The sequence below is a fragment of the Nymphalis io genome, chromosome 22 (assembly GCF_905147045.1).
Source record: "Nymphalis io chromosome 22, ilAglIoxx1.1, whole genome shotgun sequence".
Lineage (NCBI taxonomy): Eukaryota > Metazoa > Arthropoda > Insecta > Lepidoptera > Nymphalidae > Nymphalis > Nymphalis io.
The window spans coordinates 2,170,271-2,196,050 of NC_065909.1; the positions used below are offsets into that span (position 1 = coordinate 2,170,271).

Consider the following 25,780-nt stretch of genomic DNA (forward strand, 5'->3'; position numbering starts at 1 on the left):
GTTGTTAAAAAAAAAGACGCGCGACATTTTCAAGCCGCCATTTTATTGGTATACAGAAAGCGAAAGTAATGAATTAATAATAATTGAATAATTGGCACGACTTGTGATTTGTTTAATATGTTTAAATGAGTTATTTCTATCGATTTGTATGATTTGGTGTTCTGTTTTTACAAAGGTTTTCCAACCAATTAGAGATTTTCATAAAATCTGTTTCACTTCTAGATGCTAAATATATTGTGACGTGATCATACACTTTATAGAACTCCTTTATAGAAGAGCCTATTGCTTAGAATTTACAATTAATATTAACAAAACGCAATTACTCCTTATATTTTTAAATCGCGCTATCGTAGTGCTGTCTGTCAAACATTTGTGTGCATGAACATGTCTGTTTGTCCTGAGTCTGGTTATAATTATCTATATAAGTATGTTACAAAAGAAAAGTAGTATATGTAGTAAATCAGTTTTTCTGGTTTCCATAACACAAGCTTTGTACAAGCTTAATTTGGGATCAGATGACCGTGTGTGAAAAATGTCCCAGGAGATTATTATTATTATTATTATTATTATTATATTGCACTACAAACAGTTCTCGATGAATTTATTTATGATACATGTGGAATAGCCACTGCCATTATTACTCTTAATTTAATAGGCACACTCCTACACACATCCGCCGAGATGGCCTAGTGGTGAACGCGTGAATCTTAACCGATGATCGTTGATTCAAACCCGGGCAAGCACTACTGAATTTTCATGTGCTTAATTTGTGTTTATAATTTATCTCGTGATTGACGGTGAAGGAAAACATCGTGAGGAAACCTGCATGTGTCTAATTTCATTGAAATTATGCCACGTGTGTATTCTACCAACCCGCATTGGAGCAGCGTTGTGGAATAAGCTCCAAACCTTCTCCTCAAAAAGTGAGAGGAGGCCTTAGCCCAGCAATGGGACATTAACAGGCTGTACTGTACTGTTACTGATTTATACTCTATCGGTTATTGAGAAAAAAAAACGAATTATCTGTTCTAATATAATAAATGTGAAAGTAACTCTGTCTGTCTGTTTGTCTGTCTATCACGGCTAAACCACTGAACCGAATTTGGTGAAATTTCGTATGAAGTAACCTTGAACCCCAAAGATGGACACAGGTCACTTTTTTATTCCAAACTTCTACCACCTGGCGAAGTCGCGGGTGACAAATAGTAAGTTGTATTTATTATCGAATTTTCAATAATGATTATGGCATGGCTGATATATTATATGACATATCATATAATATATAAGTCTCTCGTGTTTCGAATGCTTTATGAAATTCCCTAATGCACGTATAATTTCGCAGATATCTTTAACAACAATTACTCCTAAACAAAGACAAATACAATGACTAAGTGTTACCGCGAATTATTCAAACTCGAACTTTGTCGTCGCGAAACAAATGAGAATTATGATAGGAATATGTATTTGCAAATCTTGAGGATAATTTTCCACTGAATGCGATTCTATAGATATAATTCGTTGTGTTTGTTGATCTGGAAAGTAATAAAGCCAGTAATTTAATTAATAGGACAAGATATAGTTTTTCTACTATTGTAAGAATAATCAAAAGTGCTGTAACTGTCTGAAATGATTCGTGTTTTAGAAAGAGATAAACTTTGGCCTTGTAGAACGTCGTCTCTTTTACTCAAATGTGTCATTATCTCGTTGATTTGTCAGTTGCTGTTCAATGCTCCATAGGGTAAAGTCGTGTCCACGTCAAATAAATATAATAATTTTTAAGTTGCACATTAATATATGGACGACATGTAGGCAGGGGTGTTTGTATTTTGTACCTGTCCGGTATAAGAGATATAAACATATGGGTACGCGACCCCGCCTTTCCCGAGCTACTTATGCTACACCCTATGTCTTCCGTGGCATAAGTATCCCTATACCTTGAATTCCCACCAAATTTCCTCAACATCCCTCTATCCTGAATTGGTTTCCTACTCTCTAGGTTGGGGAGGTCAGACGGCAGTGGCTCCTTGTAAAACCAGTACCCACCATTTAACATGGAAAAGAAGAAAATAATTTTAGGTACAATGGCTAGGGCGTCGCCGCAAAACGACGCGCAGGCACATCGCCCTAAGCCTGCGACAAGTGGGAAAGGGCTACCGTGTCAAGTACGGGCACGGCTGAAGAAGCAAGTACCTAAAAAGAAGCTCCGCTTTGCCACCTGGAACATCGGCTCTCTCACAGGTCGCTCCCTTGAACTGGCTGACGTACTGACGAGGCGCAGGATTCATGCTGCTTTCTTGCAAGAAACTCGTTGGAAGGGCAACAAGTCCCGTGATATTTGACTGGCTTACAAGTTGATCTACTCCGGCTCCCCTTTTGGAAAGAACGGTGTGGCCGTAGTACTGTCCGAGGAATTCCAGAACAGTATTCTAGAAGTCGATAGACTAAGCGACCGACTTCTTCGGGTGAAGCTACTGACAGAAGGAGTAATTACTCATCTTATCAGCGCCTACACTCCACAGGTCGGCGGCTCTGAATCGGAGAAGGAATCCTTCTGGAATGACTTGGAAGACATGCTCCGCTACATTCCGAACACCGAGAGCATCGTGATAGGTGGAGATTTGAACGGCCATGTTGGTGAGGAGTCACGTGAATATGGACGTGTACATGGCGGCTACGGCTGTGGTCGTGAGAATGCAGAGGGAGATTCAATTCTCAGCACCTGCTTATTATCAGACCTTTTTAGATAACAACCTGGCGTTACTAGGCCGAGATAACGCTAGGCAAAAGAAGATTAATATATGGACGACTGTTAATAATTAATGATACAAAAATATACGATAATGTTAAAATTATCGATTCTCAATAAAAATGAATAAAGCCAACAAATATATTGGATAGAGATGCGCTTATCAATAATTCTCTTAATCGGATCTTACGGCCTATGTCGGCTTTATTCTACTTTGCCGGAAACACTCGCCTTTAAAAGAATATATTATGTACATAATAATATATAATAATTGCCTGTACTAGATACAGGGGCCGAATTCTACTAATTTATAACGATTACGATACGTTCCCGATTCAATTCTGATCCAACTTTGAATCATCTGTATTTATTCGAATTTTAACCGACCCGATAATATGTTAGCATATACCGTTATGTCAAAATCAAACGTAATTGTTAACTTTTATGGCAATAGTCAATAATAAAATAAAATAATAGGAAAACGGAAAAACGGCAACGATCACGCTTCGATTCGATTGCGATAAAGTGACAATTTCTTAGTAGAATTGGGCATCAGGAAGGACACTAGTATTCTTGCCTCAATTTCAATAGATCATGATTACAGTACACAACATGTAATATAGACAAAATTAATTAATATACATTAGCTATTTTTAATTTGTGTTTATTTACTGAAATCTAAGACGATAACTTAAAAACCAATCTATATCTTTCACGTAGGTTAAAACGAAAATATAAGAATTGAGATACCTATGCTGAAGGCAAGCGCAGTATAGCGCGATATATTCAGTAGATCACTAGCTTAGTTATAATGTATTATGCAACACAAATGAGGAGTTACACTCCAGAAAGTCTCCTCAAGCTGTTTAAACTACCAGCTGCGATTGTGCTATTTAAGAACATTACAAGGAAATTACGACAGCCTTCACAAATACAACATGGTGACAATTGCTTTACGAGATATTTATAGAAAACTTATTTTCGCCCGCGGCTTCACACGCGTGTACAGGTGTTCATTTTTGGCGTTCAAGCTTTCTTTTATACCATTTTATTTATGACACAATTAGGCTTGCAAATGTGCCCTGATGGTGAGTAGTTACAACCGCCAATAAACATTGACGTTGTAAGAAATCTTAAGCACTCCTTACACTGTCAATGAGCCATTAACCTTGGGAATTAGACGTATTTTTTGCCTGTAATTACAATGGCTCACTCACCCTTCAAACCGGAATACAACACATACATAAATATCTATGCTATAGAATTAAAAATATTTATTTCATACTATAATTTATAATCGAAGCAAATGTTTTCGCTGATCCATCTGGATCTTCCCAGCGTGCTTGTTATCACAAACATTATCATAACAATCATTAACGTTAGATAGGTAATTTATTCTATTCAATTGATTCTACAATTTAACCACAAGTTCATGGTAATCAAATAAACTCTGCATGAGAACTATGTACTTAAGATATATAGATAATTTTTCTGTACCTAATGTGGTCGTGCAGCTTTTTGGAAGAGCTTATAGGGCTGCAAGTCTTAGGCTTAGTTCAATTGACTTGAGTAATTTGTTTTTTTGTTAAGAAATTCTTTGGTGTCAGAATTTTGTGTCTTTATGACTCGCTTATCGCTGCTGTCGTATTACATTATCGTACCATCAGATTAAGATCAGATTAAGACCAGATCTCTTGAAAGAACTCACTTCGTATCTCACTTGTATTATAAATAATCTGTGTGTTTTTGTCACAGTCTGTGGCATCGTAGCTCTCAAGCGTAAAGGCCGATTTTGCAGCAATTTTTCTGTTTGAAATAAGATGTGATCGATATGGTCTTTAGCTATAAATTATAAATTTTTATCTGTTCAGGCACTTGAAAATCATCAGTTCATTTCCTACTTGACAAAAGGTTCTTACTAACCTTCACAGGTCCGATTGATTAGGAATATATTATTAGGTACTTGAATAAATTTAAATGGCCAACAAACACATTTTTTATTTTACGTTTTTTAGAGGTTCTTTGTCTTGTTATTTTAATTTTATTAGTGTACTATATAATAAATAAGAAAATCAGCAATATGCAAATAAAACCATCATTTGTGGGTAATAAAACAAAAAAAAAATCTCGTCCAAATTTTTTTTTTATTAAACGTGTAGTGTTTAATTTGTTTTTACAGTATTAATAATATATTGCACAAAATAACTTTCAAGTTAATGATATTCTTTAACTGTAAGTCAATTACTAATTGCTAATTTTACTGTTATTTTTGTTGTTTTTCATCTTCCAATTTTTTTTTATAATAATTAAAAAAATGCTATTTTATAATATAAGGTCAAATCACAGATTAAAACAGATGCCAATGAATCAACTAGACTAATCAGACAATAAGGACGATGACCCTTTTTAATATCACAAATCAGAAAAGGCTGCGAATAAGGCTGTTAAAAAACAACGCCTTACATAAAAATAATGCTCTATGGCGTTGACATGACTAAAAAACTCACTATATTATTATTAATTTAGTTTTAAGATTAAAAAAGAATTTTCATTATAAATATTATAAAACGTGACCTAAAACTTAAAATCCCACTTTCACATATATATACCATAATACCACCAAAGTATTATAGTAAATTTTTGGTTTTATATCTTCCCCCATTGGTATAACCACCATCCACGATTTTATTTAGTATTTTGGTATTAATCAAATTATTGATTACTAAAAAACTCTCTGTAATTCTTATTCTAAGTAACATTTCTTTGAAATTATGATATCATGTTAAGTACAAATTTAAATTCTAAATAGTTTGTCCAATTGCAAATATCACATACACAAATTTCGTGCTTATATAAATAGGAAAACATTAAAATGAAATTTTAGCTTACTTAACGTAAAACTCATCATCCGAATTGATCTTCTGTAAGACAGTTTGGAATATATCACTATCCTTCTTCAAGCCATCTTTGCCTCTGTAGTATGGAAACTCATTGTGGGTTGGAAGAAAATATATTCCAGGATTGGAAAAGTTCGCAGCAGCTCCTAAATAATTCGTAACATTGTTATTACACTTCCCTAATCTTGCACTTTGGACGGAATCACATTCCAAACCGATGAACTTCTTTGGATGTTCAATAGCTTGCCACCAATAGAAGATAGCTCTAATATGACTGCATATTACCAGACATGGTATATACGGTATATCACTTGGTTGGAACTCACCACCATTTGCATAGAAATCTATGTGACCAAGTCTTTCGGCAATACCGAAACCATCTATGTTAGTGTGAACGACGTCTACCCTTTCAGCGTCAGAAGCGTCTAGTCTCTCTTCCTTTGGTAAGGCTCTGTAACAGGGACCAGCTGGATCTAATCCGGTTATCCTTGCTAGTTTCTTCCCTGTTGCGGCGTAGAAGTATTTCGCTGCGTGTGACGATACGTGAGCTCCAAGACTTGCGCCTACCAGTTCAAGGTTTTCTGCAGTTAGGCCATATTCGGTTAGTTTCACCAGAAATTCCCCGACTTTCTTGCCAATGAATCTTGTTAGCCGAACTGATCTGAAACAAATTACATATTTTAAAAACAACAAATAAAATTGCAGGAAATAATGTTTTTAAGTTTAATCGACATCAATTATAATAAAAGCATTAATAACTATATTATATAAGGATTTTGTATGTTTATCGGAAAAAAAATAACATTTAATTAAATCTTACTTTCGTTCGTCGTTATATCTTTTAAAAGTGTTTCAATCGTCAACGCAACGAAGAATTGTGATCAAGAAATTGTATGGGAGCTCGCCATTAAAAAAATTACCACTGGTTAAAAATGTAGATTCTATCTCAACCGGCAACAAACTCAGTTTTTGTTCATAACAAACACATTCATTGCAATGGTACCTGCCTGCATTATAGATTCTATACAAAATAAAATTAAAAAACTTGAGTGGTTACTCCTTTTAACTAATTAGCAAATGCACAGTAATTAAATATAATAAATAACAAAATTAATAACAAATATATTAATTTTTATCCACACCATCTGTGTAGATGGTAATGAAATTTTTTGGTTTTTTATCAATCATAATCTTGTATAAATTAAGTCTTATTTAATAAATTTTTTAAGATAATATTTAAATTTATTAAATGTCGAAATTATGATACGTATTAAGAAATATTTATTTATATATTACAAGTAACTCGTCCCGGCTTCGCTCGATTATATAAGAATCTACATAAAACGTTCACATCTCAATACATAAATAACTGTATTTGTTTACGCTCACGTCAGTAAAGCTCCCATTTGACATGATTTTTTTCGACATCTTTAACAATCCTATGTCAGCCACTGGTGGTAGGGCTTTGTGCAAGCTACTGGTGGTAGGGCTTTGTGCAAGCTCGTCTGGGTAGGTACCACCCACTCATCAGATATTCTACCGCAAACTAGCAGTAATTGATATTGTTGTGTTCCGGTTTGAAGGGTGAGTGAGCCAGTGTAATTACGTGATTATTGAGCGAGTAAGTGTAACTTCAGGCACAAGGGACATAAAATCTTAGTTCCCAAGGTTGGTGGTGCATTGGCTACGTAAGCGATGGTTGATATTTCTTACAATGCCAATGTCTAAGGGCTTTGATGATCACTTACAATCAGGTGGCCCATATGCTCGTGCGCCTTCCTATTCTATATAAAAAAAAAACAAATTTACACAAAAATTTAATGATTTATACACGTTCCTCATGAATCACTCCATCTATTACTGAAAGCCGTATAAAAATCTATTCAGTAGTTTTTGAGTTTATCGCGTTCAGACAGACAGACAAACGAGGAGTTTGTATTATAATATGTGTTGAAAAAATACCTCTATAATTTCAAATACGTAGTTTATTTTTGAAATAACAAGTTTTTTTTGCAATTAATTTCAACAACGCTACAATGTTATTTGATTGATTGTGTAACTTGACACAAGAGTGAAACAGCTGCCCGCTGATGGATTCCATATTGAAGAATAATTGAGCTATATTTTATTATTTTAAAGCTACATTATTTACAATCTGCATTAATTTGACTTGATTCAATTAACCCAACCCGGGGTAAGAACCCAAAATCTTGGGAGGTCTTATTAGTTAGCCACTAAACAAACGAGTAAATATTCACATGAAGAGGCACCCATTATATTTAAGATCTCTTTTTATCACGTAATTCCCCGTATGAATTGAAAACACCATAAAATTGACTTCCTTATTCCGCGTAATAAATGTTTTGAATATACAATTACTATAAATGTAAGTAAATATTTTATTTATTACAATTACTATAATGTTTTTCTTCGATTGAATCGTTATTACATTTTTGTTTTAAATTATTTAAAACGTAAATTTTATTACGCGTTATGATGAAATACTTCGTTATTATATACTAGCAAAATCCTCTTCATCATCGTGCAAATCAGTTTGTGTCAAAAATCCCTCACAATCTGCCATTTTAACGAACATACGCCATAATTAAGCATATAAAATATTTATATTATTATCTTGCAGCTGTTTAACATAAAAAAAAGTTTTGGTAACATTCAAATGGTAATAAAAAGTTGAAAAGAGTTATTTTGAAATTACCGGCTGGCACTTATTATTATATTATATTATTAGTTATTTTGACTGCCTTGTTGGTCTAGTGGCTTGATGTAAGGCCGCAGACCCGGAGGTCCTGGGTTCAATTCCAAGGTCGGGCCAATAAAAAGTTATTGGATTTTTCTGTCAGAAAATTCTTAGTAGCAGCCCGGAGTCTGGAAGTTGGAATGTGTATACTCCCGTGCCTCGGAAAGTACGTAAAGCCGTTGGTCCTGCGCCTGAACTTTTTCTGGTCGTGTCGGATTGCCGTCCCATCGGATTATGAGAGTTAGGAAATAGAGAGTGCACACAAACTGTGCACTATAATATCTCCTGCGTAGTTGCCTAATCGCTGTTGAGATTGGCTGCCGTGGCCGAAATCGGTCTGGAGGACATTATTATTATTATTGGTTATTTTCTTGTATACATAACCGTAAAATAGTGTATAACAAAGATACGTACGTGAACCTAATGTTTTTTATAACTTTTGATAGACTCAACCGATTTAGTTACAATGAAGAGTGAACTGTTCACTCTCTCACTTAGATTAAGGAGTATTTATAAATTATAATTTAGTTATTTGACAGACTTCATTTTATTTCGAAAGGCCGGTTGGCGTGGTTGGTAGATGCTTGCCTTTCACGCCGAAGTTTGTGGGTTCGAATTCCACCCAGGACTAACATTTGTTTGCATGAACATGAATATTTGTCCTGAATCTGGGTGTAATTATTTATATAATATTGTATGTAAGAAAAGTAGTATATGTAGTATATCAGTCTGGTTTCCATAGTACAAGTTCTGCTTATTTTGGGATCAGATGGCCGTGTGTGAATAATGTCCCAAGATATTATTATTATTATTTATTAGTATTGATTTTATTTATCTAACAACTTGACAACTAAGAGATGACGGATCAACAACGAAATACAGTCAGTCACTCGATAAATCCATTAAACGTACTTATGTTCAGTTAAAGAAATAGTTTATTTCTCAATGATAGTACTGAAACAAAGTATGCCTTAAGTTAAACTCACTTCCTTATCCTCTAGTGGGGAACCCACAACTCAGCAATGAGACATAAAAGCTATTTTCATATGTAGACAGACAGACTGGGATTTGCCAGTCTATATTAACCATCCCTTATATCGTCAATACACGACCAAATCTAGAAACCAAGATCTTACGTCCCTTGTGCCTTTAATTAGCTAACTTAACCTTCAAACCGGAAAACAACGAGTATATACCTTGTGTTTTCAACCCAGGTGCCATAACAAGCCATACAACATGGCCCTATCACCGAGTAAATACATTCTTAGATCAAATAAAGTCAAGTACATGTATCAACTTTATACGAAGCAAACTATCGTCTTGTTTGAATTCGTTCATTCGATACAGTCCCTCTCTATTCCGAATACTAAGTGAAACTGAAACCGCAGAAAACGGTCGTGAAATGTCAGAAAGTGATATGCGACATTGACCATTATAATCATAACATTAAAAGAATATACGCATCAAAATAGTATATCACCATAAGTCGGTTGTTAACATTTCACGGATGAGTAGAAGTGCGTACGTACGTATCTACTGTCAATACAATAAACAGTACAGTAACAGCCTGTTAATGTCCCACTGCTGGGCTAAGGCCTCCTCTCCCTTTTGAGAAGAAGGTTTGGAGCTTATTCTACCACGCTGCTCCAATGCGGATTGGTAGAATACACATGTGACAGAATTTCAATGAAATTAGACACATGCAGGTTTCCTCACGATGTTTTCCTTCACGGTCAAGCACGAGATGAATTATAAACACAAATTAAGCACATGAAAATTCAGTGGTGCTTGCCCGGGTTTGAACCCACGATCATCGGTTAAGATTCACGCGTTCTAAATACTAGGCCATCTCGACTTTCTTTCTTTCGAAAATATACTAAACTAATATATATTAAACTTATACTCAAAATTTATAAAACTTATGACAGAAGATTCATCGCGTTTTAGAAAAGGTCTTAGTATATAATATTATATATAAGAAGCTGCTTTTCGCAGGTTCACGTTTTAAATTTAAAGTATTTATGTAACAAGCGTGAACTTAGGCTGAGAACTCACAGCTAAATTTTCACCCGCGCAACCGCGGTGGAGGAACAGCTGATTTATTTCTAAACTCACGAGATCGGAGTTCTGCGTGCTTAGCCAAGTTACTTTCGTTTCATATCGAATCTCTTTCTACAATCGTTAACGCCTCGGCGTAAGCGATTTTAGAAAACGATAAGTTGGTATTTTTTGCCAATTTGACACGAGTGAGTCGATCGCTCATTCTACAATGTACTTTGAAAAAACCTACACTTTAGTCTATGGTAAGCGTTCGTACAAACGTCAAACTAACATCAAAGTCGTAGTTGTTAGTTGTGTAGTTTGTCCGCGGGCCGAACTTTTGGTTTGAATTGAAGTTGAAAGAATATTTGTATTAAGTGATAAAAAATCAAGTAAATGAAATAGGGTGGGTACACGTTGTTAATAAATAGTTCTTGATTTATAATAATATCACAGAGGGGAATGTAATTTTAAGGATACCTTAAATGATGTGATAACTTTTATAGAAAGGAATATAAATCTCGAGCAAGCCCAGAACAATTTGCAGCTTTATTGGAATTCATACAAATATCCGTAAATTATTAGTTATTTCATAAATATCTTTCTTTGTTATTCATAAATCTATCATACTCTGGCACTTGAAAGTTTGAAACATAAACAATGACGTGATACGCGACATGAACTAATATTACTACTTACGAAACAAATAAATCAATAATTGTGTTTGTTTCTTTACTTAATCAATAGACCCTTTGTTTCTCTGAAATAGTTTTAACTTTTTCTAATCACAGCGATATAACGAGGCCTATAATAATAAAGCTGTTTTATTAATAATTTAATAACTAAGTACATTTACAGCGCCTAAGCCACACTTCTTCATTATGAGCGCACTCAAAACTTTGACATCGTTTCGTCAGCGTTTGTCAAAACTGTAATTTGGCTACCATTTATATGGAGTTAGCGATTATCATTGTAGAAACTACTACATTCCATTCTATCACTTTGAATGATTGTCAACTTGTCTACGACTTTTCTATTCGTTTGTTTTGACCACGTGACCTAACGATGAGATGATGTCATGCCCATACATTTGATTAGTTTTCTATTAGTGATTGCGATTGTAGAATATCAACTTGGCTAAAGCTGCTGTTCGATTAACGACGTCACGGTTGAGGTTATCGCCCGCACACTTGGCGGGCGATTATCGCAAGCACTTACTATCAGGTGGCCCATAAACTCGTCCGCCTATCTATTCAATAAAAAAACCTAACACTTAAAACACGTCCTCCCCTTAGACAATTTAAATTTCACTCGAGCGAAGCCATTGGCTCAACTAATCTATAATGCCCATGATTGTAAAGTGTAACCAATTATAATGATGATGCAGTAAAAATAACATTGCGTTATCTGTAGTCACTACACGTAGTTATATATCATAGACAAGAACGCTAGGGATTAAATGCCCTTCATACATACGAATGTCAGCCGTGGTGACCCAATAGAACACATGAATCTTAGCTAAACATTGCGACAAACCCAGACAAGCACCCTTATTTGTGTAAGATTTAAAAATTTAATAAATACGTGCTCATTTTTGATTCGACTTTTTAATCTAATGCTAAACATTGCCGAGCCGGTTGGCGTGGTTTGTAGATTGCCTTTCACGCCGAAGGTTGTTGGTTCGATTCCCACCCAGGACAGACATTTGTGTGCATGAACATATCTGTTGGTCCTGAGTCTTGGTGTAATTGTCTATATAAGTATGTATTTACAAAAGAAAAGTAGTATATGTAGTATATCAGTTGTCTGGTTTCCATAGTACAAACTCTACTTAATTTGGGACCAGATGGCCGTGTGTGAATAATGTCCCAGGATATTATTATTTTTATTGCTATCCGAATTAACTTCTACATATAACTTAGAAAATCAAACTGCATGAACAAGAAATATAACATATAGAAAAAAATATAACAAATAGAATAAATAACCGCCATACGAAGTTAAGAGCCAAATAAAACCATAAATATGAAAAAAGCGAACACAGATGGATACATCAAGAAAATATTCATGACCGCTGTTCTCATTCTTCATGCAAGCATTGTTTTATAAATCGATACCATTGTATGCGGTTCGATTGTTGATTAATATTATTTAAAATCGAGACATACGTTCCCTTTCAAACACTATATATGCTTAATATCTGCCTCGTTGGTCTAATGGCTAGATATGTGGCCGCAAATCCCAGGTCCAGCCAATAAAAAGTTATTGAGGTTTTCTGTTGAAGATTCTCAGTACCAACCCGGAGATTGATAGTTGGAAGTGGGTACTAGAGGTACCTCGAAAAGCACTTAAGCCCGTTAGTCCTGCAACTGAACTCTTTTTGGTCGTGTCGGGTTGCCGTCCCATCGAATTATGAGTGAGGGAATAGAAAGTGCACCTGTATTTGCGCACACATTCATGCACTATAATATTTCATGCGCAGTTAGCTAATCTCTCTAGAGACCGCCGAGGCTAAATCGGCCAGGAGGACATCACACTAATATAAATGTCTTACTTTCTAACAATTTCATGTAAGCTACTAAAACCATTTTGATAAAATTTGATATGAAGCAAGCTTGAACTAAGAAAGGATATAGGCTCCGTTTTTACTTAATATCTGCCCCCTAACATACGAAGCCGTGAGTGAAAACCAGTATTATGCTATTTTTTTATTTTTGTCTGCCTTTTTTTTGTCTGTATGTACTCGCTAATTTTCGAAACATATTTTCGGTGGCGGACCGGTTGGCGTGGTTGGTAGACTTGCCTTTCGCGCCGAAGGTTGTGGTTTCAATTCCCACCCAGGACAGATATTTGTGTGAATGAACATGTCTGTTTGTCTTGAGTGTGGGTATAATTATCTATATAAGTATGTATTTACAAAAGAAAAGTAGTTTATGTAGTATATCAGTTGTCTGGTTTCCATAGTACAAGCTCTGCTTAGTTTGGGATCAGATGGCCGTGTGTGAATAATGTCCCAGGTTTCTACAGGCAGATTAACCTCAGCTTGAAATTCATTGAAGTCGGATAACAGTGAAAAAAGTTTTCGTCATTTAAAAATAATAACTTAAATAAAATTTGTCTTGTACATATATAATACAGCAGTAGAAATCATGGTTCTGTACATTGACAATTTATCAAAAAATTAGTGTGAGAGATTATAATAGAGTAACAGAACACGCGAGCTTTGCCTCATCCGCGGTCATACACGCGGACGATGACACGGACACCGGGTAGTTAATTATAAAGAAAACAGTATTAAAATACTTACTTTGGATATATATAAGTAAGAAATGGGAACGTCTCGGTAATCAATACATTGTAGCCACGTTTGGAATAAGCAGTACCAACTGCTTGTGTATGAGGAAACACCGAACTATCAAGAAAGCCCACGGCGTATAGAACTGTCTTCTTGTTCTTGAAATCTGTAAAAAGAAAACCAATTATAACGAAACGAACGACAAATTACTGGAAAATAATGTTCTATATACATATGTATATATCCTCTATATTTTGTACGATTGCTATTTTTAATTTTATTTGTATATATTTAAGTTAATATGGCTATTAGCAAGATACCAGATATTTTTTATTTTAATAAATAAATTCAAATAAACATTATGTACGTTAAAAATGCAGATTTTAATATGCTAGCATTCTTGCCATCATTTCACACCGCCACGATTTGTACAGAGGTTATTTTTAAATTTTATTTTTATATATTTAAAGCTTTAATGTTTTACTAAATATACAGTAAGTTAAAGACCTATGAACGTCACACGCAGCTTATCTGAAGATCTTTTTTTTTACCGCCACGTGAGATGAATTATAAACACAGATTAAACATAAAAATTCAGAGGTCCTTGCCTGGGCCTGAACCAGCCATCAAGTAAGTCCATTATGATTCACGTGAGATATTCTTATTCTTCTGAAACGTTGATCAAATTGTAATTAACTAATTTGATTTAAGTCTCGATTATTATTGGTCGATGGTGATGACGCAATAACCAACCAACTAGTGTTCTAATCTATTAAAGTGTTAATCTGACTTTGACTACCGTGTCAGACATATATCCACAAGTCTAAATTTCATAAATTATTAAAGCAATTTATTGAATTCGTACTTCAAAGATAAAATTATATATTTTTTATATTAGCAAATAATAATTTACCACAAATTACTAAAGTTTATTTATCTTGTTAAAATACATATTAGCAGACTTTTTTTATGGAATGCTTAATTAAAATAAAATTCGTATCACTGGAGAAAATTGTTTTTTTTATTTTATTTGTATAGCTGATGAAATGGAACCCTGGAGGGTTAAAAGCTGGAGATTTAGAAGATGTTTTGATAATATTATAATTTTTTAAAAAAACGATAGGTAGATTGGCAATTGAGTTACCCAATGGGAAGTGGTCACCATTGCCCATAGACAATGACGCTGTAAGAAATATTAACTGTTCCTTACATCGCCAATGCGCCATCGACCTTGGGAACTAAGATGTTATGTCCCTGTAATTACACTGGCTCATCAAAACAATAATAATTAGTATTGTTGTTAGGGAGTAAAACACGTGATGAGTGGGTGGTACCTACCCAGACGGACCTAAGCCCTACTACTCACCTATATTCTTTTCCTTGGGTATACTTCTATGTGCTGATAGAATAGGAAAATCTTTTCTGAGGATTTGACCAGTATCAGACATCCTGTGGACAATTATCTGTAACATCTTCATCATCACTGGGGTGATGGTTGCGTTTTTCGTCACACCTGGACCTGAAATATTTATATTGAAATTTCTATAATGATGGTATTTGATGAAATGTTGGAATTAGGTGATAAAGTTCGATAGAAAATATTATTCTATGAGTAAATGGTTGGTTATTTATAATTTAAAATACCATAATACGTGATTATGATGTCCTAATGACTGATTTCAATTCAATTTCTTTTTTTTTTATTGGTTTGACCCGGGGTTTTATACCAGGAATGCCGTGTTGGTCTAGGGACTATGGAGTCCCTAGACCAACACGGCAATATATATTCCTTTATTTTTTTTATTGCTCACTAAAAATTTTAGTATAATATTTTATAAGGAAAATAAACATCGCAATATTTTTTAGGTTACGCTTCACAACTCAAATCAAAACATACAGTCAAATATTGGATTGGACAAAAGGTTTTATTGTTAAGAGAGCTATTTATCAAAGTCAAAGCCATAAATATTTGTTCAATATATAAGAGTAACACTTGCTAATATATAAGATATAAGCTTGTTGATTGTCACAAATCTACCAGCGATTCCGAAATAACACCTCTGACCAGATAGGAACCGACGATAGAAACTTAGCGGGTTTTTTTATCCCATATTTTACTATTATAGGCATTATAAAATAATAGAATTAAGTTTTTCATTTCAAATGGCCGTCGTATCGAATTGTAATAGTACTCACATTCTGGTATCAATCCCACTGGATAACCAATGTCTGGCCGTGGTTCAAAACCGCTGACACTCGATAGTCCCCATGCTATTAAAAATGCCAGAACGCATGTCGTCTCCGTCATTCTCTGCATTTTTCTATAAAAGGAAAAGGACAGTAGAAATTATATTATATATTATATTATATCATATCAGTTTTTTTTTTGATAGACCAATAGACCTGGCAGTAGGTCTGCCCGGAGATTTTGTCCCTGTAGTAAAGAACATATGATGACGGTATAATCATTATGGTCTCCTAACTGACTTCGTTCACAGCGGTCATTTCTAACGGAGAACTTTCGAGATACAGGAGTGTTAAAACCGGAAACTGGTACTTAGGGCTGATATTGAGAATTTCTTGGAATATAAACGCAATAATTTAATAATGAAACCATCCAGATTTTAATCACTTACGACCTTACTTATAAACTTTGTTTAGCGGGTTCGTTAAACAATGCTGTATCTTCTTCTTTAGAATATCACTTCAATAATGATAAAAAGAGATAAATCAGTGTTTGTTCATACCATTATATTTATAAATAAATACTTCTCGTTTTGGGAGTAAGTTTTAGTTATAACAGCCTATATCTTTGGGATTCCATACCAAATCTCATAAAAATCGCTTCAATTGTTTAATCATGAAAGCGTTACAGACAGACAAACATTTATTAAGTTTTATTAAGATAATCATATTAGTATACTAATGTTGTATTAAGTACAATCGCGTTTATTCACAAGAAAACGCTTTAAATGAATAATTGAAGTTATTAATTTAATAATTATTATAAGGTGTGACAAATAAGTGAACTACAGATGTTGTCTATTAAAATTGCTTTTTAAATATAAAAATCGTTTCTACGACTTATTACACCGATAACATACATCCTTTCTTATATCATAAATGCGGAAGTGATGTTCGTTTGTTTGTTACGCTTGAACATCTAAAAAACCGATCATTATGAAATTTTGCATCTACGTTCTCACGGGTACCTTGAAGCCATAACCGAAGTCACCAGAGAAAATTTATATATAAATATATAGGTAAATAAAAAGGTACGTTTTATGTGATTGTTTTGTCATATAATATTAAACCGAATTATATTGAACTTTGATTTTAGTTTATAGTTTCAGAACGGGCTATATATAATGGTAATGTTTGCATGTTTTAGGATATAAAAAAATGACAATTCGGGTGTCATTAAAGCGAACGCTACCTAAACTACAATAGAAAACGAAACCCTTATATGAGATTTTTAGGTTCCGAAAGTGTCTACAGGAAAATTAGCGACAGCACTATAGCGACTATCTGGTATATATATATATATATATATATATATACATACAGTATATATATGCCAGATATATATGTCTGACAGAAGTGCTTGGATTGAATGATTGCTGAATTTCGTACAGGAACTAAATGTATGTAATTTATGCAAATTTGTATTGAAAAAAAGAGTACTGAGTTTCTTGCCGGTTCCTCTCGGTAGAAACCAAATTCCGTACCGGTACGGAACTAGTAAAAGTCTATTATAATAAAAATATTTTTATCTTAGTTTATCTTAGTATATTTTTTTTAGTTAGCTGAAATTTTTTATTTTTTATTTATGTGCTTAAACAAGCTTATCTGCTTAAAAAACAAAACCAACTTCAAATGAAACTCATTAAAAAAAAACGAAATTTCGTCCCCTATTTTTTCACCCATAGCGGTGCTATTTTTTCTTCAAATTTAATTGGAACAAAGGGAAATGATAGCCTCCCAAACAAAAAATCCAAATTGTTTCATAAACACCAGAATTCTCAGGTAACAAACATAAAAAATAACCGAATTGAGAACCTCCTCCACTTTTAAAGTCATTTAAAAATGGAATTAAATAACGACAATTTTTGTTGTAATGGTACTCGATCGAAGTCGTACTTTATATAAAAACTCGTCCAATAAATAATGCACTGCCTGCGAAGACCGCAACTAAAATACAATATAATCGTCGTAGCAATGAATAATTGGTTAATTTTCATAAATTACAAAAGATTAAAAAAAAAGTATAATTTTTAAACTGCGGTTAGTGTTCATAAAACTTCATTCGGAACAGTTATGTTTGTTCGTGTTATATATTTCATTTTTTATTTGGTTGCTTTTTGGAAATTCTTCAATTATAAGTGAATACGCCCTCTCCCTTAATGAGGGAGTACAAATATCATATATATGTTAGAGAATAAATAGTAGTAGTAATAGCCTGTGAATGTCCCACAGCTGGGCTTAGGCCTCCTCTCCTTTTTTGAGGAGAAGGTATGGAGCTTATTCCACCACGCTGCTCCAATGTGGGTTGGTGGAATACACATGTGACAGAATTTCTGTGAAATTAGTCAGGAGGACATCATCATCATCATTATCATCATCAATATTGTTGTTCAACATTCTCAGAGTCCCTTGGTCATTCATGAAACAAAGTGGTCATTGAATTGATCCCATTGGGAGTTATTATAATACCTTTAATATCAGTAGCAGCCTGTAAATGTCCCAATGCTGGAGTAAGGCCTCCTGTCCCTTTTTGAGGAGAAGGTTTTGGAGATTATTCCACCACGCTGCTCCAATGTTGGTGGAATACACATGTGGCCGAATTTCAGTGAAATTAGACACATGCAGGTTTCCTCACGATGTTTTCCTTCACCGTAAAGCACAAGATGAATTATAATCATAAATAAAGCACATGAAAACTCAGTGGTGTTTGCCCGGGTTTGAACCCACAATCATCGGTTAAGATTCACGCGTTCTTACCACTAGGCCAGAGAATAAATAATAGTAATTAAATATAGTGTTAGTCATAGATTAGCGTGGTATGGCGGGGGCATGTGATGAGGAGGGATGAAAAGCATGAAAAGCAGTTACTAGAAGGGTGATGAGTATGAATGTTGATGAATATAGGGGACGGGGGAGGCCGAAGAAAGTGTGGATGGATTGCGTAAGAAAGGATATGTTTATGAAAGGGGTAAGTACTGAGACGACGAGAGACAGAGAGAAGTGAAAGGAAAATACATGTTGTGCCGACCCTACATAGTGGAATAAGGGCAGGAAGAAGACGAAGAAATATAGAGTTCGTTTTGACTCGTGTAAGACTAATAGTATCACTGACAGTGACATAATACGCTTTTACATGAGTTATCGTGAGTCAGTAGAGCGGGGTTCGAAATCATTGTACTGAGAACAATCGACCGTGCCGCACGTGCACACTGACCATGTCGGACGAACAAATTATACAAAGTACCTCGGCTTCTGCAACATATACATATATATATATATATATACTATAACTATGTAATATATAATATATATTTTCCTTACTGGGGGAGGTTTTCTAATGTGCATCAGCTTGCATGATTTTTATTAAAATCTTCAACAATCATCATCATATTTCAACCAATTTTCACTAAACCTTAATTACACCTTAATCGTTTTTTTATAGAACGAAGGCGGACGAGCATATGGGTCACCTGATGGTAAGTGGTCACCAACGCCCTTAGACATTGGCATTGTAAGAAATGTCAACCATCGCTTACATAGCCAATGCGGCACCAACCTTGGGAACTAAGATTTTATGTCCCTTGTGCCTGTAATTACACTGGCTCACTCATCCTACAAACCGGAACACGGCAATATCAAATACTGCTGTTTTGCGGTAGAATATCTGATGAGTGGGTGGTACCTACCCAGACGAGCTTGCACAAAGCCCTACCACCAGTAAAACCTTCCACTCAAATCAATATATTTACATCCAAACATACTTTAGTTGAATATCCTTATAAATCGTCATTTTATATTAGATTAAAAAAGAACCGGTAAGAATCTCAATAGTCACTTCATCAATCATTATATTACCTACATAATACATTAATTGTGTCAAGAGCATTTCATTGAAATATTACGTATTTTAACGTTGCACTCAAGTTTGACCTACAAACTTTAATAATAAACTAATAATAACATATTAAATCGCGTGCCACTCAGAACGTGTGATTCGAAAAGAAACTTTACGCGTCAATAATATTACATTAAACATTACATGTAAAACGTTGCACTTTAATTCGATCAAGGAAGTTCCTCGAGGCAAGTCGGGTGTAAAAGCGAACGTAATAATGACAGTTTCGATATATATCATTAATCAGATTATTAGAAAGCATTGTCTATGATTACGTTGAAGAAATAATTCTATCAATTTACCGTTTTTTTTAATGAAATAAGTAGGCGGACGGGCAAATGAGGCTTTTTATGATAAGTGGTCACCACCGCCCATAGACATGCCATAAGTATTCTAAGAAATATTATATCCATCCCTTTTATCGCAAATGCACCACAACCTTGGAAAGTAAGGCGTTATAACCCTTGTACCTCAAGTTTTACTGACTCACTCACCATACCAACCCGAACACTATAATATTAAAACAAAAACAAACAAAAATACTCAGGCTGATATGTAATTTTGATGCGTGTATGCTTGAAATGTTATAATTATTATCGTGAATGTCGCATATCGCTTTCTGACATTTCATGACCGTTTTTTGCGGTGACTTTAGAGTTTGTTCTTACAGAATATATTTCTTATAGACGGCGTATATGTCTGTGCTGACTACTCTGTTGTTCTAGTGAATAAATATAACATCGCAAATCTCGAGGTCCTGGGTTCATAACCAAGGACTGGCCATTAAAAAGTTATTAGGTTTAGTTCTCAAAAAAACTTCAGTAACAGCTCAAAAGCTGGCATTGTCTACAGTCCAGTGAATCTGAAAAGACATATAGCCACCTAAACTTCTTGCACCTGAGCACCAGGGCAGCAAAACCAACGCAACCAGAATGAGTTGAGGCGCAGGACCAGGTTTTAGTGCTCAAGAAAGAAGAAGTGTGTGTCAACTCATATATATGTGTACTCATACAGCCTTACTTATGTTATAAATACGAAAGTGAGTTTGTTTATTTTTTACGTTTTCACGTCATAACTATTCATGTGATCATTATGAAATTTTGCATACCCGTTTTCTGGGGTATAAAAAGCCTACCTAATTCCCCCCTCCCAAACTAGCATATACTATTATATTATATACAACTGACAATTTAATAGTAATGTTATGAATGCGAATAGAAAAGTCCTAACTCTCTCACACACTGTCCGTGTGTTTGTCTTTCGGTATTATCCAAACTTTGGTAATCATCTATTGATAGCATCACGTAAATAATGTGTATAATCCAAGTTCGGTTGTCACATGAGCAGGTATGTATGAAAACCACTCCCTAACTTGTAACACCACTAAACAACAACTGTATTTCGGTTTGAAGAGCAACTCGGTGACTTTGTTTTAAAATAACTTGGGTTCTGCGATTATCGTACTAATATACAATAAATTGTAAAATATGAGTAATTAAAAAAAAACCAGCGTTTTTTTCTTTCGCTGGTTCTCTCAGGTTTGAGGTGTTTATTTCCGAACCGATGGTAGATTTATGACAATCAATAAATAAATGTAACGCTAATATATTAAACTAGATAATCGTTCCGGCTTCGCACGGGTAGATACGAGGAAAAATGTATTTTGGATAGGGTTTGTGTAAAATCCGTTCATGGTGAAATCCGTCAATGGTGGAAGGAGTAACTGTGACAAATTTAAGGACAATCAGGCGAATATTTTAAGAGATCTCGTGATATTAGCGAAATACAATTCGTATTTCGCTAATATACATAAATAGATAATGATTTTTGACTGAGACGTGGCTTTTCGAATGCAATGTTGTAATTAAGATTTTTTTTATGCGATATCTGTAATATAATTTTATTTTTACAAGCCCAACCTGATATTTGTACTCATAGCCTCGGTATCCAAAGCCTTAAAAGCCACTACACAAACAAGAATATATTATGAATGCAAATGTTAGTTTGTTTATTATACTTTCTCGCCTTTATTCAACCGATCATTATAAAATTTTGCATACACGTTGTCAGGGAAAGGACATAAGGTAAATATTAAACGCAGGCGTTGCCGCGGGCGGAAACTAGTATGAGTATATTTGCGTATTTAAACCTACGTCTTATGTGTTAATTGATCTAATAAACCAACAAATCAGCTATGTGTGAACGTGTGACGGTCATTTAGTTTTATATAAAATATTTATATAGACAGATATATGTTATATGAATATAAATATATAACATTGAGCTTAAATATAATATAATTTTAGTTTTTAGTTTCAATAAATCTGGTCAGTAGTTTTAAAGATAATCATCAAATTAAGAGACAGGTAATCAAAAAAAATCGTGTACTTTTTTTTTTATTTATAGAATAGGAAGGTGGACGAGCATATGGGCCACCTGATGGTAAGTGGTCACCAAACGCCCTTAGACATTGGCATTGTAAGAAATGTCAACCATCGCTTATAGCCAATGCGCCACCAACCTTGGGAAGTAAGATTTTATGTCCCTTGTGCCTGTAATTACACTGGCTCACTCACCCTTCAAACCGGAACACAACAATATCAAGTATTGCTGTTTTGCGGTAGAATATCTGATGAGTGGGTGGTACCTACCCAGACGAGCTTGCACAAAGCCCTACCACCAGTAAATGATAAATTAACAAGGTAATATGAAATGTAAAAGTACTACTGGTTCGATTGAGATTACGGTAGAAGAACGGATTTGAGAATAGGTAGTTACTTTTTTCCACCAATTAAATAAAATGGATATATAGTGATGGTCCATTGGTTAAAAGTCGTGAAACTTAATCGATGATTCCGATATCAAACCCTTTACAAACACAACTATATTTCCATGTACTTTTTGATTATAAATCGTGCTCAGCTGTGAAGGGTAACACCATTGGAGCATCGGGGTGCAGTTAGCTCCAAGCCTTCTGAACAAAAAGGTTAGGAAGCCTTAGCCAGTGGGTTATTTTTAAGTAAATAAATAATATCCTGGGACATTATTCACACACGGCCATGTGATCCCAAATTAAGCAGAGCTTGTACCATGGAAACCAGACAACGGATACATATACTACTAATCTTTTGTAAATAAATACTTACATAGATTTTATAATATAATTACACCCAGTCTCGTATATTACGTATATTGATTAAGTTATATCTGCGGTATTTTATTATAGAAACTAATAGCTTGCTTAATTGATTATCTGTATCAATTAATTTAATCTGTCTCAATATACATACAAAACATACAAAATAGAAAGGTGTTCTGTTTTGGGGTTTAATATACGGTTTAACGATATCCTATTGACCAATTTCAGCTAAGGCACCGATCTCATGATAAATGAGGCAAAGATAACTGCACAGGATATATTATAGTGCACAAGTGTAGGGAAACATAGATGCAATTTCTATTCCCTCACTCTCATATTCCGATGGAACGGCAATCCGACACGACCGGAAAGAGTTCAGGCACAGAACGACTTTACATGCTTTTCGAAACACGGAAGTGTACACACTTCCAACTTCCAGACTTTGGGCTACTACTGAGATTCTTCGACAGAAAATTTAGCAACTTTGTACTAGCGTCGGGCCACTAACGTATACGGTATATATTTAAATGTAAGCTGAGATGGCCTAGTGGTAAGAGCACGTGAATCTTAACCGAAGATTGTGGGTTCAAATCCGGGCAACCTCTGAAATTTTATGTGCTTAATTTGTGATTATAATTCATCTCACACTTGACGGTGAAGGAAAACATCGTGAGGAAACCTGCATCTGTCTAATTTCACTGAAATTCTGCTACATGTATATTCCACCAACATGCATTGGAGCAGCGTGGTGGAATAATCTCCAAAACCTTCTCCTCAAAAAGGGACAGGAGACCTTAGCCCAGCAGTGGGGACATTTACAGGCTGCTACTGATACTAAAAGTATTATAACAACTCCCAATGGATCAATTCAATGACAAATGGGCCACTTTGTTTAATAAATGACCAAGGGACTCTGAGAATGTTGAACAACAATATTGATAATGATAATGATGATGATGTCCTCCTGACCAACTTCGGCTACGGCAGCCAATCTAAAAAGAGATTAGTCAACCGTGCAGTATATTTTATAGTTCACAAGTGTGTACGCAATCACAGATGTACTCTCTATTCCCTCACTCTCATAATGCGATGGGATGGCAATCCGACACGACTGAAAATAATTTTTCGGTCGTGTCGGTGCAGGAGCAACCTTCTTTACGAACTACGTTGATAGAACAATATTATATTACTATTAAATATTAATAGAACCTATGCAGTTAATTACATAAATATACCTTTAATTTAAAATAATCACATGATCGTTTATTAATTTAATGTTTATGTATGTTGTTTTATATGTATTAACTCTTTTTTTTTGTTTATTTAGGTCTACCAACATGGCATACATTAATAATTACAAATTATGGGGTATAAGGATTAAAGTTGCCATACTTAAGGTAACCAAACATGCAATAATGACAGTAAGCATCTAAAATAATAATGAAAGAAAAGAAATACTTAAAATTAAATTTAAAACAATAATTCTTGCAATTTATAATTTATTAACAATATCTAGATAGTTAATAAATTAGAGTAAATATATGCTTTTCATATTTGCTTTTCTTCTATTTTTTGATAAACATAAATTAATCAATTTGTTAAAGTAGTGGGGTAGGAGAAGCGGATAACCAGATTTACAGGTTTTTTTTAAATAAACTTTATTCGGATTGCCTGACAATATAATGAACTGACGCTTTATCTGCCAATACATTTCATTTCATTTCTTGATACAGCTTTTTTTGTAATTTCATTTATTTTTTATCATAAAAGAGTCCTTGATGTACTCATAAACTTCATTGTAAGTATTTTTTATGTTACCAGAATAAAGTTTTTTTTTAATGTTTACCAGCTATTAAAAATATGAGAAAATAATAATCTCTTCAAACACAACATTGACCCTTATATAAAAAAGATTTCAAAAAGATAATAAATAAATAATGCTAAAAATACTTACATTACTAGAAATAGTAAATCAAAAATAAATATTCCTTGTTTTTTTTTTTAATTACTTATTTAGTTCATTTTATGTTATATATTTATCACACAGTCACATTTTGTTAACTACCGCACATATAATAATATTCCAAATCAAACTTTAATCACTAAAAAATAAAATAAAATCTTAAAAATATAAAAACTTTTTTATCAACGTCGTTGCTATTTTGTATATTATTTAATCTTTCACAATTTTGAATTTAGAACGTGTTGGGACAGAGTAACGCGCGCGGGAAACGTCAGTGGTCTACTGCAATGCAAGTTTAAGGACAAGGGTACGTTACGGCTTGTTAGAGGTCGCCAGCTAATTTATCTGACTTGTTTTTTATACATATCGTATTTATTTCTAATATAAAGATAATACTGCATTGGCATAATACTGCATTTTTTTTTTGCTAATTATTTATCAGCAGAACATCATATGTTATCCGCATTATATATTGAACCTATTCGAAAAAATATCGTATGAAACCTTTTTATTTATTTAAAAATTAATACAAAAAGTCTTACAAGAAATACTTAATTTTCTTATTAAAATTTAACGCTCTCAAATTTGCAACGGTCTTATATGTAACGTTTTAGTTGATCGCTAATGACGTCTTACAATGATTTTTAATTAAATTAAAATTTGATTTTAATTTAATTTAATTTAAAGCATAGTATTAAAATGTAAACAATTTTAAAGATCTACGTTATAATAAAGATAAATATCATTTATAATATGTATGTATGTATGTATGTACATTCACAAATGCATCTGTATTCAGAAAA

General features: G+C 34.0%; 1 protein-coding gene and 1 pseudogene across 1 annotated transcript; one reads left to right on the top strand and one right to left on the bottom strand.

Annotated features, from left to right (window-relative positions):
* Positions 1–2,003: 2,003 nt before the first annotated feature.
* LOC126777314 (uncharacterized) lies at positions 2,004–2,747 on the top strand (annotated as a pseudogene).
* A 2,173-nt stretch (positions 2,748–4,920) lies between these two features.
* Positions 4,921–25,264, bottom strand: LOC126777088 (phospholipase A1-like). The gene is made up of 5 exons (XM_050499971.1): positions 24,969–25,264; positions 15,933–16,057; positions 15,103–15,255; positions 13,749–13,902; positions 4,921–6,304 (listed from the first exon to the last, which is right to left on the bottom strand). Exons 2-5 carry the CDS (start codon positions 16,051–16,053, stop codon positions 5,632–5,634), a joined length of 1,101 nt encoding a protein of 366 aa, XP_050355928.1. The 5' UTR covers positions 16,054–16,057; positions 24,969–25,264; the 3' UTR covers positions 4,921–5,631.
* Positions 25,265–25,780: the final 516 nt, after the last annotated feature.

Coding starts and splice junctions, on each gene's coding strand:
- LOC126777088 (XM_050499971.1), bottom strand. CDS start 16,053: ATGCAGAGAATGACGGAGACGACATGCGTTCTGGCATTTTTAATAGCA. Junction 15,256..15,932: donor AGTGGGATTGATACCAGAAT/GTGAGTACTATT, acceptor TAAATATTTCAG/GTCCAGGTGTGACGAAAAAC. Junction 13,903..15,102: donor ACCCAAGGAAAAGAATATAG/GTGAGTAGTAGG, acceptor TTCTTTTTACAG/ATTTCAAGAACAAGAAGACA.